The sequence below is a fragment of the Salvelinus sp. IW2-2015 genome, unplaced genomic scaffold (assembly GCF_002910315.2).
Source record: "Salvelinus sp. IW2-2015 unplaced genomic scaffold, ASM291031v2 Un_scaffold8012, whole genome shotgun sequence".
NCBI lineage: Eukaryota > Metazoa > Chordata > Actinopteri > Salmoniformes > Salmonidae > Salvelinus > Salvelinus sp. IW2-2015.
This window is the reverse complement of record NW_019949272.1, coordinates 1-11,246: the sequence shown is the minus strand read 5'-3', so window position 1 is coordinate 11,246 and position 11,246 is coordinate 1. Positions and strand designations below refer to the sequence as shown.

Sequence of the window (11,246 nt, the reverse complement as noted above, 5' to 3'; positions counted from 1 at the left end):
GTTCTCCACAGGAGCCAGCGGAACAGCCTCAGTCACAATCAAAGAGAGACTAGCTGGCTGAGCATCAGAGGAAACACGCTCAACAAACGTGGAGCTGAACGAAGAACCTTATTAGTCACAGACTTCAATGAACACAAGGGACAGAACCCTCAGAAGAAGCATCTGTTTGAAAGAGCTTCTAGAGAGCACATGGAAAGACACAGCCACTGGAAACCACTGAAGTCCCACTGTTACCAGAGCTCCATAGACAACACTAAAAGAGAGCGAAACACAAAACACGTGAGCTCAAAGGGAACCACCACTGCAGGAATGGCTCAAACACCCGTGACTGACCTCTAGACCCTCTGGAAGTTCCAACAGTACAGCTGGGAACCAGAGCTAAAGACCAGAATAATAGGATACTAAACTCATGTCTCAAAGCCATTATTATGTGGTTGTGTGTGTGGCTCTGTGTGTGTTGATTTGTGTGTGTTGTGTGTAGCATTGTGTAGTTTTGTGTGTGCAGTTGTTCATTAGCGGATGTTCCAGACATGGCCAGCATGGCGGTCCAGCTGCTGGGCTTCTTCCTGGGTCTGCTGGGGCTTGTGGGTAGTGTAGTTGCTACAGTGCTCCCCCACTGGCGGCGGACGGCCTATGTGGGCTCTAACATCATCACAGCCACTGCATACATGAAGGGGCTCTGGATGGAGTGTGTGTGGCACAGCACGGGTATCTACCAGTGTGAAGTACATCGCTCAATGCTGGCTCTGCCACCTGACCTGCAAGTAGGAATTATTGGTTGTTTGATTTGTTAATTGATTGATTGATTGATTAGATTCATTTGAGCACACGGTAGCTTATTAAATAGGGGGTAGGGTGTAGCAACAGCCATTATGATACTAAACTCTTCTCCCTCCCTAGGCGGCACGAGCGTTGATGTTGCTGTCCTGCCTGACCTCCACCCTGGCAGCCCTCGTGTCCTCTGCAGGGATGAAGTGTACCCGCTGTGCCCGCGGCTCGTCCATCAAGCATGCCCTGGCCATCAGTGGAGGGGTCTGCTTCCTGTCTGCAGGCATGCTCTGCCTAATCACTGTCTGCTGGACAACCAATGATGTCATCCTCGACTTCTACAACCCCATCCTACCTGAAGGTACTATTCAATATATTTAATTCATCTTTTATTTTATTTTATAACTCTGATACTAGTTTTTTTCACTTAAACATGTTTGCAGAAATAACAAAATAACAAGAAATGTTACTTTGTGTTGCAGGTATGAAGTATGAGATTGGCATGGCGGTGTATTTGGGCTACGTCTCGGCCTGTCTTAGTCTGATGGGAGGGGTGGTGCTCTGTTGGAACTGTGAGGGGCGGCCCAGGAACCCCCTACATCTACCTCATCATCGCCACCCTTGTCCTCCCGTCGTCTTCAAAACTATAAACACCCCCAACACCCCAGCACCCCCTTACTATCCCCCTGCCGCCCTGAAAGGGAACTACGCCCCCTCACGCACCTCACTGTCCAGCAATGGCTACAGACTCAATGACTACGTCTGAGGGATGGAGTACACACTCAATGAATGCTCCTAGTGTGTAAGTGCAAACACTCAATGATTATGTCTGAGTGTGGCAGATAATAGAGACTGATTGAGGGAAGTTCAAACTCAATGACTACAAAATAAAGACTCAAGTTACTTTTAAGTGAGCAAGTACACACTCATTGACTTTCCAGCAGACCTTCAGAGAGTCTGAAAAAAATGATTTCACTGAAATCACCTCCGCTCTGCCAGGCAGTGTGGTTTACGGTGTTGATGTTGTTCAGGTTGTGTCCTTCTTCTCTAGGACTGCCCACAGGCTAATCCTGTATTACTTATCCTGTTGACTTTGTATGTTTACGATAAGAGCCGAAAAACATTAACAGGACTTATTCCTGATACAAAAATGAGCTTCCTTCATAAAGGTCTTTAGGAAAATGACAGCAGGTATGATAATGGTAAGTCAAGTTTTATTTCACATGTATTATTTGTTTCCGTTTCATTGCTCATAAATTAATGGCTGTTGTGAAGCACTTCCTGTCTTTATAGTTTTATAGTCTCATATTTGTAAACTGCTTTATACTTATACTGCTACTTTAAAATACAAAGTCACCATGGTGCAACAGACTACGTTTGAGCTTGAATGTGGTGGTAGGATGCTCGCTATGTGCATTAGCCTAACTGGACTAAAGCACAGAAACTTCTGGGAAATATGATCTGTGCCAGGCCTACGATGACCACACGGTGGCACCAACAGTCTGTCTAGGAGGTGAGTGGCATTCACTGTTCAAGAAGGAAAGACTAGCCAATTGCTTGGCAGATATCAAACTTGTTCTCGGTTGAGGACAGGCAGCTTAGAAAATAGTTTCATTTAAACACAGTCAATGTTTAAATGAAACTGCTTTTCAAAAGGTTCCTAGAATTTCCATGAACTATGTCCAATCCCTGTATCAATATATCCAAGTAAAACTCCCTTTAAAATTGTATTCATCTTTTAAACATTAATTTTGACTGCCATTTTAAGTTCACTAAAGGCTATATTTGATCATTTACACGCAGTCCATATCGCAGTCCAAGTCAATTCATTATTGTTGTCTGTCTCCTGTTGCAGGCCCTATTAGCCACGGCAGGCGCGTGGACATGTTTATGAGTTGTTTGTGTATTCTAAAGCTATCCAATTAGATGTATCCTCTCTCTGGCAGACCGTCAACATAAAGCAAGGTAAATTAGACAGAGCTGTCAGAGGAACAGATAAGTCAGCTGTCTGGTAGCCTATTTATTAAATTGGTCAACATGTTCAGTCTAAATATAGAAATGAAAAATGCCTTTCCAATCTTCAATGCAAAAAGAGGTCCATTGCTCTTTGAAATTAGACAATGCCTATATGAAATGTGCACTGAAATGAGTAAATTGCTTGAACAGACTGAAAACCGATACATTCAAAAAATGAGGGGTTCAACAAGGGTTCTTCTAAGATCCTCAAAGTCTTTTGAAGAACCTTAGGTTTCTTGGCACTGAAATTGTACCCAAAAGGTTATTCCAAGAACCCCATAGAACCCCATAGGAGGTGGGGTTCATCGAGGAACCTCCTTAGTTGGTGGGGGTTCTTGCAGGAATCTAATTGCCCAACAGAAACATTTGAATTTGAAAGGACAGCAGGTTCAGTCACTTAACTGAAACATGTAAAGATCTCCTCAATGTAAGGTAAATGTCTCTTGTATGATCTAAATTGATATTGTTATTTTCATATTTGTGCAACTCTTTCCCAAACAGAAAATGGACACAATTCAATGGATATCAACCAACAAAGAGGTAAGAATATGTTGAAGGCTATAAGAATATGTAGGCTATGAGAATATGTTGAAGGCTAGCTGTATTGGGTGCAGATGACTGAACTGCTCACTTTTGTGTCTGTGTCTGCAGGTATGTAGATGAGGAGGCATACAAAGGTYTGTCAATTGGTATTGGCATGTTATGCAGATCACATTTACCATCCTCCTCTCTTACCTCTTCAATGAATATCCCATAGGCCTCTACATTATGGACAAGGTATGTGTATGAAAACCATGATCAAAACAGTTTTTTTTCATTCACATTTACCACAAAAACCAAGGTATGAATACTGTTGTGTGCATGTTTTGTTAATCATCTGTATAATTACTATTTTTTGGATTCACACCCTCCCTACACCTCTGATGAATATAACAGGAAACCTGTTCGATCACCACTCACTGCAAAATCATTCTGGCTATGGATACGGAGAACATCAACACATTAACATCAACACACCAGAGGATATACCCATTGGACTTGGGGCTCTGCTGGGACTTTATCTCATATTTACATTTTTTTATTCTGTTTTTCCACTGAAACCATAATAAACACTGATAACAAAAATATGGTGTTATTGTTGTTATTGTTATGCATATTATTAATAATAATAAGAACAGGGGAGGGGGGGTAGTTCAAAAACGTACCCCAAAACGATCTTCAAATGGTTCTTTGGGGATAAATTAAAAGGTGTTCTTCAAAGAACTTCTAGGGGTTCCACCACAGTTTCAATTTGAAGAACCCCTAAAGGATACCCCAGGAACCTTTTCTTTTTACAGTGTAGATTGGATGGAAGTGGTTGTTTCCAAATTTCAGTACCGTGGACAACAACAATCGGACAATTGCGACTTTATACTCCAAATCCCTGATTAGCTATCTCCAAATAGTTGACGCACACCACGCAGAGCTACTCAATGCACACTGAAAGTAGCACGATGTCGGTGTAGGTCAGGGATCATCACCTAGAGCGGATGGTCGGGGCCTGAACATAATTCTAAATCATTTATAGACTGCAAATTGACTGCAAAAAGCCCACACAATATATTTGACTAAAACATAATAATGTCAAACCTTGCTTACATTTGTATACGATCACGTCTCTCTATAATCCGTGGGAATATTTGGTAACAAATTACCAAAATTAAAATCACGTGGAGATGATTTCCTGGTGTTTTTCTGTCCCCCCTCCCCTCCCCCCTCGCCGCGGATCGAATCGCCAGTTGGGGAACTCTGGTGTAGGTGTACAGGCTAATTTATGCATTTTATGTTTAAAAAGGTTTAATCTGATTGATTATCTTTCCTATTGCACATGGCTATAATGTTAGACACTATCCTGCATGTTTTACCAGATAAATAAATAATTTAAATGTTACTGGATGTAGCAAGACAAGGCCATCCATCCAGCATTCTAACCGCCCACTATCTCAATATTCTCCCGCGTAAAAAAAAGCACAGTGCTTTCATTTCCACTCAACAGGCGCCTGTGTGAACGTCAATCACGTCTAAATGTAACCTGGAGAGTTAACGGGGTCCATTCAAACCGGACGTTTTAGAGGACATCTCTCCCCTGGGTGTGCGTCATGCCATTACCAATTGGTTATTTTCCTGTCCTTTCCTGGAAGACCTTCACTGTCTGCCTCTACACAACCTGTCACCCTTATTGATAAACCAAACCCACCACTCCCCTTCAGCACCCCCACCCCCCTCTGACGGAAATTCCTCTCATAAACCACACCGGAGAACTACAGACGGGTGGCGTGGATTACTGTTGACTTCTAAGATTTTTCCTACCAGGATCTTACCCATTATTCTCTGGAAACCCAGTTGGTCGCACTTTTGCAACCACCGCCCGACGTCCATTTAAGAGCCAACTATTAAGGTAGGAGGAACACACACTGTGTCCTGGATAGGGTACTTCCTCGTTCTCCAAACAATTGTCTTTACATATATGTAACCGGTTTGTTAATTAACTGTCGACTCAGATTTCATTAAATTAAAGTAGAAGCCATTAGCTGAAATTACGTATAAAGGTGTGCGTGAGAGATCGGCGGGTCTTTGAAAGGAAGTCGAAATTACTGCTTTAGCCGCTCCTGAAATCCTGCCGTCAGCAAGAATTAAACCTTAAAAGTGCTTTGATTTTGGTGGTGTGGCACGAAAGACCCATCCAGTTAAAATGTCTCAGCACTTTATTTTCCTGGTAGGGCGCGCGCTCCGGGATGCGTAATGCGCCTTTTACGCACATGTGAAACCGCTGTAGAGCATAGCCTTTTCTACATTTGATAAAACATGGTTACAATCACAATCACTGTTTTACTTTAAACATGATTGTTAAACCCATAATCATTCGTGGGTGTATTATGTAGCCTACATGATTTTGGTCAACATGTAAATAAAACAGTCCACAAAATCTTCAACAAAGGAGTGGAAAGAGAGAGAGCTCAAATTGTCAAATAATATTATAGCCAATACAAATTCAACTAATTATTATTCAGCCAATTAAGTAATAAAACATTTACATCTGTTTGTCTTCAGAAGATACACGTTTGATTGTGCGTCTGATGACCACTTTACCGGGAGTGGCTGAGTGGCTTCTTCCTCTCCATCCCTGACGCAGGTCTCAATGAAACACCGTTCCTCACGCAGAGACTGATCACGGCAGTGGAAGAGGATGGCCGTCCACGCTGAGGGGATCGTGGCTATAGTGATCTTCTACTTGCTTATTCTGGCCGTGGGGATATGGGCCGCGTGGAAGAACAAGAACTCTGGGGTGTCGGAGGGCCAGGACCGCAGTGAAACCATCATGGTGGGCGGGAGGGACATTGGGTTGTTCGTCGGTGGATTTACCATGACGGGTGAGTTGTGACATGTCTGGAGACTTCGCGAATTGGAGAGAGATTGTGGCAGGGCTGGGTTGGCTTGGGACCAGGCCAACTCAGTTTTGAAATCAGTGAAACAACATTTAATTAATGATTTGAAAACCTACCATTGTTTCCTATGAGGATGGTTTACATTTAAATGTAGACTTCTTCCTAAATTGACTGAATTGTTGGAGAGGAATTGCACCTTGCTTTTATTTCCAAATATTTCCGCTGTCAACTTTAGAGACAGTTTAGTGATGGGGAAATTGAAATCAATCATGTTCCTCATGACACAATGGAAACTGACGTAATAAGACAAATGCCTGTGTGACTGTTTTTCCCCACACAGCAGTCAGACCAGCACTGCGGACCGGTTTTACGCACGGACCTTTATCAATTGTTGCGATAGGCATCGCGAAAATCAATTACCTACATTTCAAAGACAGCTGTTGTATCGAGTTGGAGAACACAATGTATCGACAGGCTATTGTAAATGCACGCCGTCTCATTATCAGAATTATTCCCTTGTTTTAGTGAGAACAACATGAATTGACGCCAGAGTTAATTAAAGACCCAGAGCATTTCCTAACTTATCTCTTTGATGCTATTTTAATAACAGACCCGGAGGTGCAGGCTTCTATAGGAGCGAAAAGTCATCAATTATTTATTTTCCGCCAGTTACAGAAATACTCATGAAAATAATGGTAGCCTAATTGATCTATGTGAAGCGTTTCATAACTTACCACTCCTGATATATTCATTAGCTTTATTAACTGGGAATAACAACTAGGTTATTAACGTTCTGTGATTTATTCGACTAAATGTACTAGATTTGACATTGTATGATTGGTATTAGTTGTGTGGTTGATTTGAAGGCTACAATGTGGCTCTAAAATTAAGTCTATGAAAAACATAAAACTATAAAGACATCTCAACAATTTGAAACATTTTTTAGACACGCTTATTAATGTGTGTTAAATCTTTTTATATATTTTAACTATGTGATGAACCTCTCCTCCAGCTACATGGGTGGGCGGCGGCTACATCAACGGGACGGCAGAGTATGTCTACTTGCCTGACTACGGCCTGGCCTGGGCGCAGGCTCCCTTTGGATACGCCCTCAGTCTGGTAGTAGGTAAGGACACTAACCAATTGTGTTGGGATTCATCATCATCAATGAAGGGTAGTACATAGTACTGTTGTTCCACCAATTTGGTGCCTTTTGAGTATAGTGTAACGTTGAGAGAAAAAAAATAGTTTTTATTTCACAATTTGTACATTCTGTTCAACTTCATAAAAAACGAGTTTTCCCATCTCAAGAGGTTAAATATAAAAAATACTATAGTAAGTGCCTATTAGCCTAAGTGTCAAAATATGTGACAGGGTTGACTGTAACAGTGTTAAAGATTGCATCTTATATCAGCCATAAATCCCTTGCTAAAGGGGAATGGCAGCTTGTTGTGTGCAACAGGGAGGGTCATTGAATGCAGCTTTACAAATCATTTAAATTGTGAGAATATTTCTAGCCTGGCTATCTATGGTAACAGCGTTGACGTGTTATGCTCGACCCTCTCCATTTTTCACCACAAAACACCAGAAAAGGGCCCAAAATAGTAGAACCAGCTCACCTGCTTTTACACTATGTTGACTATTAGATGTTCATTGTTCTCACCATAGTAAAACAAGAGTTCACTTCATGTAACAGGGTTGCATTAAAATGAGGCACAGGTTGTGGTTGTTTTTTTAACCTTAAAATGAATCACTAATCATTTTGTGGGACAGCCCAGTAACTCAATGACGATGTTGGTTAATGGTGTCTCTCTCGTGCTCCAGGTGGCCTGTTCTTTGCCAAGCCCATGCGCTCCAGGGGTTACGTCACCATGCTGGACCCGTTCCAGCAGATATATGGGAAGCGCATGGGGGGTGCTCTTCATTCCCGCGCTCATGGGGAGATCTTCTGGTCTGCCGCCATCTTGTCAGCCCTGGGTAGGCTTGGAACCATACTATTTTAACTCATTATTCAAATGAAAAATCTTTATTGAAAAGGGAAAGATGAGGAAAATGAATACGCTATACATTCTTCAATAATCAGGTGTTAGACTGTAGCACCACATGTTTATTTATTTGACACATCAGACCTGACTTCATACCTGCTGCTGATGTGTGTGTGTCCCTGTGTTTTGTCTAGATGGCTACTCTGAGTGTGATTGTGGACATTGACATAACATGTCGGTGGTGATCTCAGCCCTGATAGCCATCTTCTACACCCTGGTGGGAGGGCTGTACTCTGTGGCCTACACTGACGTGGTGCAGCTCTTCTGTATCTTCCTGGGACTGGTGAGTCCAACACAAAGGTACTTCCTCCTTTGCCATACAACTCCAGCAAAAAAATGGCTTTGTAGAGCACCGCAGGATGATGTACTCTCCAGCGCTGATCATGGTGTGAACCCCCCCCCCCCCCCCTCTCTCGCTCTCTCTCAGTGGGTCAGTGTGCCGTTTGCCCTGTCCAACCCAGCGGTGTCAAGCATCAGTGTGACAGCTAAAGAGGCTGTGTACCAGACACCCTGGCTGGGTAAAGATAGACTCAGCAGACACCTGGATGTGGATCGACAACTTCTGTCTTCTGGTATGTCATCAGTCACTATAATCAGTCAATTCTATTGACTATAATTATAATTATGCTTATGTTTGGAGTATGTATTCATTATAAAGCTGTGTGTTGGTTTGTTGTGTATTGACTGTGTGTTTCTGTCCCTAGATGTTGGGGGGATTCCGTGCAAGGTGTATTTTCAACGGTTGTCTCTCTGCCTCTTCAGCTACGTACGCCCAGTTCTGTCCTTCATCGCTGCGCGCTGGTTGCCTGGTCATGGCTGTCCCCTCCGTCTCAATAGGAGCGATAGGGGCTCCACAGGTAAACACACACACACACGCACACAGGCACGCACACACTCACATATACACAGGCACTCACATACACACACACAAACATTTGTCTCACACATATTTTCTCATTCATTACATTGTTCATATCCATGAATCCACTCACATTTACTAATGGAAGTACAAGCCCCATCTTTCTCTATTAGCTAACAACGTAGCTCAGCTCAGATGTATACACCAGCAGGCAGGATACAGTGGGATGTAAACACACCAGACGGCTCCTGTCATACAGCATGAAGAGGGATTCATTAGGAGATGTGATTTCTGTCAATATTACATCAGAAGGAAGACTAATTAATTAGGTTGATCTGAAGATTCTTCATCAAAGTCACTGTTAATCAACAGCTGTTTGTTTAAGTCCAGAAGTGAGAAGGAGAGTGAGACTGGACTGACTAGGGTAGGACTGACACGGACGAGTGAGGAGAAGGGGAAGGGAAGTGGTAGAATGGAGGGGGAGATGAGGTACTCAGATGGCAGATTTATGTTCTGATGTTGTGGGTAATTTATTCCTCTGTTGAGAAGCTGTATCTTGCCTGTTGAGATACATGCAGTTCCTGTCTTCACTGATGAAAATGACAACGTTCAGAATAGTGTCGTAATATGGCTTCGAGACTAGAGATATTTTCTATCAGACGATTGATCACATCTGTTGTATGTACGGATTTGAATAAACCCTGCCATATGCATTTGATAACAATGCCCCATATGCATTGATAAACCTGCCCCATATCATTTGATAAACCCTGCCCATATAGCATTTGATAAACCCTGCCCAATAGCATTTGATAAACCCTGCCCATATGCATTTGATAAACCCTGCCCATATGCATTTGATAAACCCTGCCCATATGCATTGATAAACCCTGCCCATATGCATTTGATAAACCTGCCCATAGATTTGATAAAACCCTGCCCATATGCATTTGATAAACCCTGCCCATATGCATTTGATAAACCCTGCCCATATGCATTTGATAAACCCTGCCCAATACATTTTGGCCGAAAGTACGTAAACTACTATGTCTGTTGTATTCCGCAGACTGGAACCAGACTACATACGGGGCAATTCCTCCAAAGAGAAGGACCAATCAGATATGATTGCGCCCATCCGTGCTGCAAGCACCTGTGCCCACCTGGAATCTCCTTCTTCGGTCTGGGGGCGGTGTCTGCCGCTGTGATGTCATCAGCGGACATCCTCCATCCTTTCAGCCAGTTCAATGTTCGCCAGAAACATCTACCAGCTGGCTTTCAGACACGTCTGTGAGTAACACACACACACACACACACACACACACACACACACACACACACACACACACACACACACACACACACACACACACACACACACACACACCCACACAACACACACACCACAACACACGACACACACACCAGTAAACACGCAGGAAACACACAGTAAACACACAGTACACAACGGCACACAGATACAAACATTAAACACTAAAGTCATATTAGGTTTCTGATTAACTTTTTGCCCAAAACTTCTGGTCCAGTGCTGGGTCCTTCAGGGAATAAATCACTGCCAGATATTCATATCAAAATACTCAATATGTAGGTTTGTGTCACAAACTGAATATCTAACAGAAACTACAATGTTTTATTTATTTATTTAAATGTTCACATCGGTTATTTGCACATATTCAAATACATAAACAGAAAGATAAAGAACTGAAGTCTTGTCCCTCCTCCTCCTTTCCTTCTCCTTAACCCATAGGCGACAGACCGTGAAGATCGTGTGGGTGATGCGATATCACCATCTTGTGTTCGGAGCTCTGGCCCGGCCATGGCGTTGCTACACAGGGACAGTATACGGCCTGTGGTACCTGAGCTCCGACCTGGTTCTATGTATCATCTCCCCCAGCTGCTGCAGCGTGCTCTTCATCAAGGGAACCAACACGTACGGCTCGGTGGCGGCTACGTCCTTCGGGCTGCTGCTGCGTATCGGCGGAGGGAGCCCTACCTCAAACTACCCCCCTTTTACTACTACCCCCGGCTGGGTGCAACAGGAGAAGATCACCACCTGACTGAGACGTGGAGTACTTCATCCAGCAGCGCTTCCCTTTAAAACGGTCTCCATGTGGA

At 43.1% G+C, this 11,246-nt stretch overlaps 1 protein-coding gene and 1 pseudogene across 2 annotated transcripts; both read left to right on the top strand.

Moving 5' to 3' along the window:
* Positions 1-355: 355 nt before the first annotated feature.
* LOC112079443 (claudin-14) lies at positions 356-3,892 on the top strand. 2 transcript variants are annotated; one of them, XR_011479249.1, is made up of 6 exons: positions 356-764; positions 901-1,129; positions 1,251-2,733; positions 3,286-3,324; positions 3,436-3,561; positions 3,721-3,892. XR_011479249.1 is itself a non-coding variant. In XM_024145399.2 (3 exons), the coding sequence occupies exons 1-3, from the start codon at positions 531-533 to the stop codon at positions 1,532-1,534; spliced, it is 747 nt and encodes a 248-aa protein (XP_024001167.1). In that variant the 5' UTR covers positions 356-530; the 3' UTR covers positions 1,535-2,831. The 2 variants fall into 2 exon arrangements, 1 of the variants encoding a protein (XP_024001167.1); XM_024145399.2 differs by lacking the exons at positions 3,286-3,324; positions 3,436-3,561; positions 3,721-3,892 and having other exon boundaries at positions 1,251-2,831.
* Positions 3,893-5,042: 1,150 nt separating this feature from the next.
* On the top strand, positions 5,043-11,233 carry LOC112079444 (high-affinity choline transporter 1-like; annotated as a pseudogene).
* The last annotated feature ends 13 nt before the right edge of the window (positions 11,234-11,246 follow it).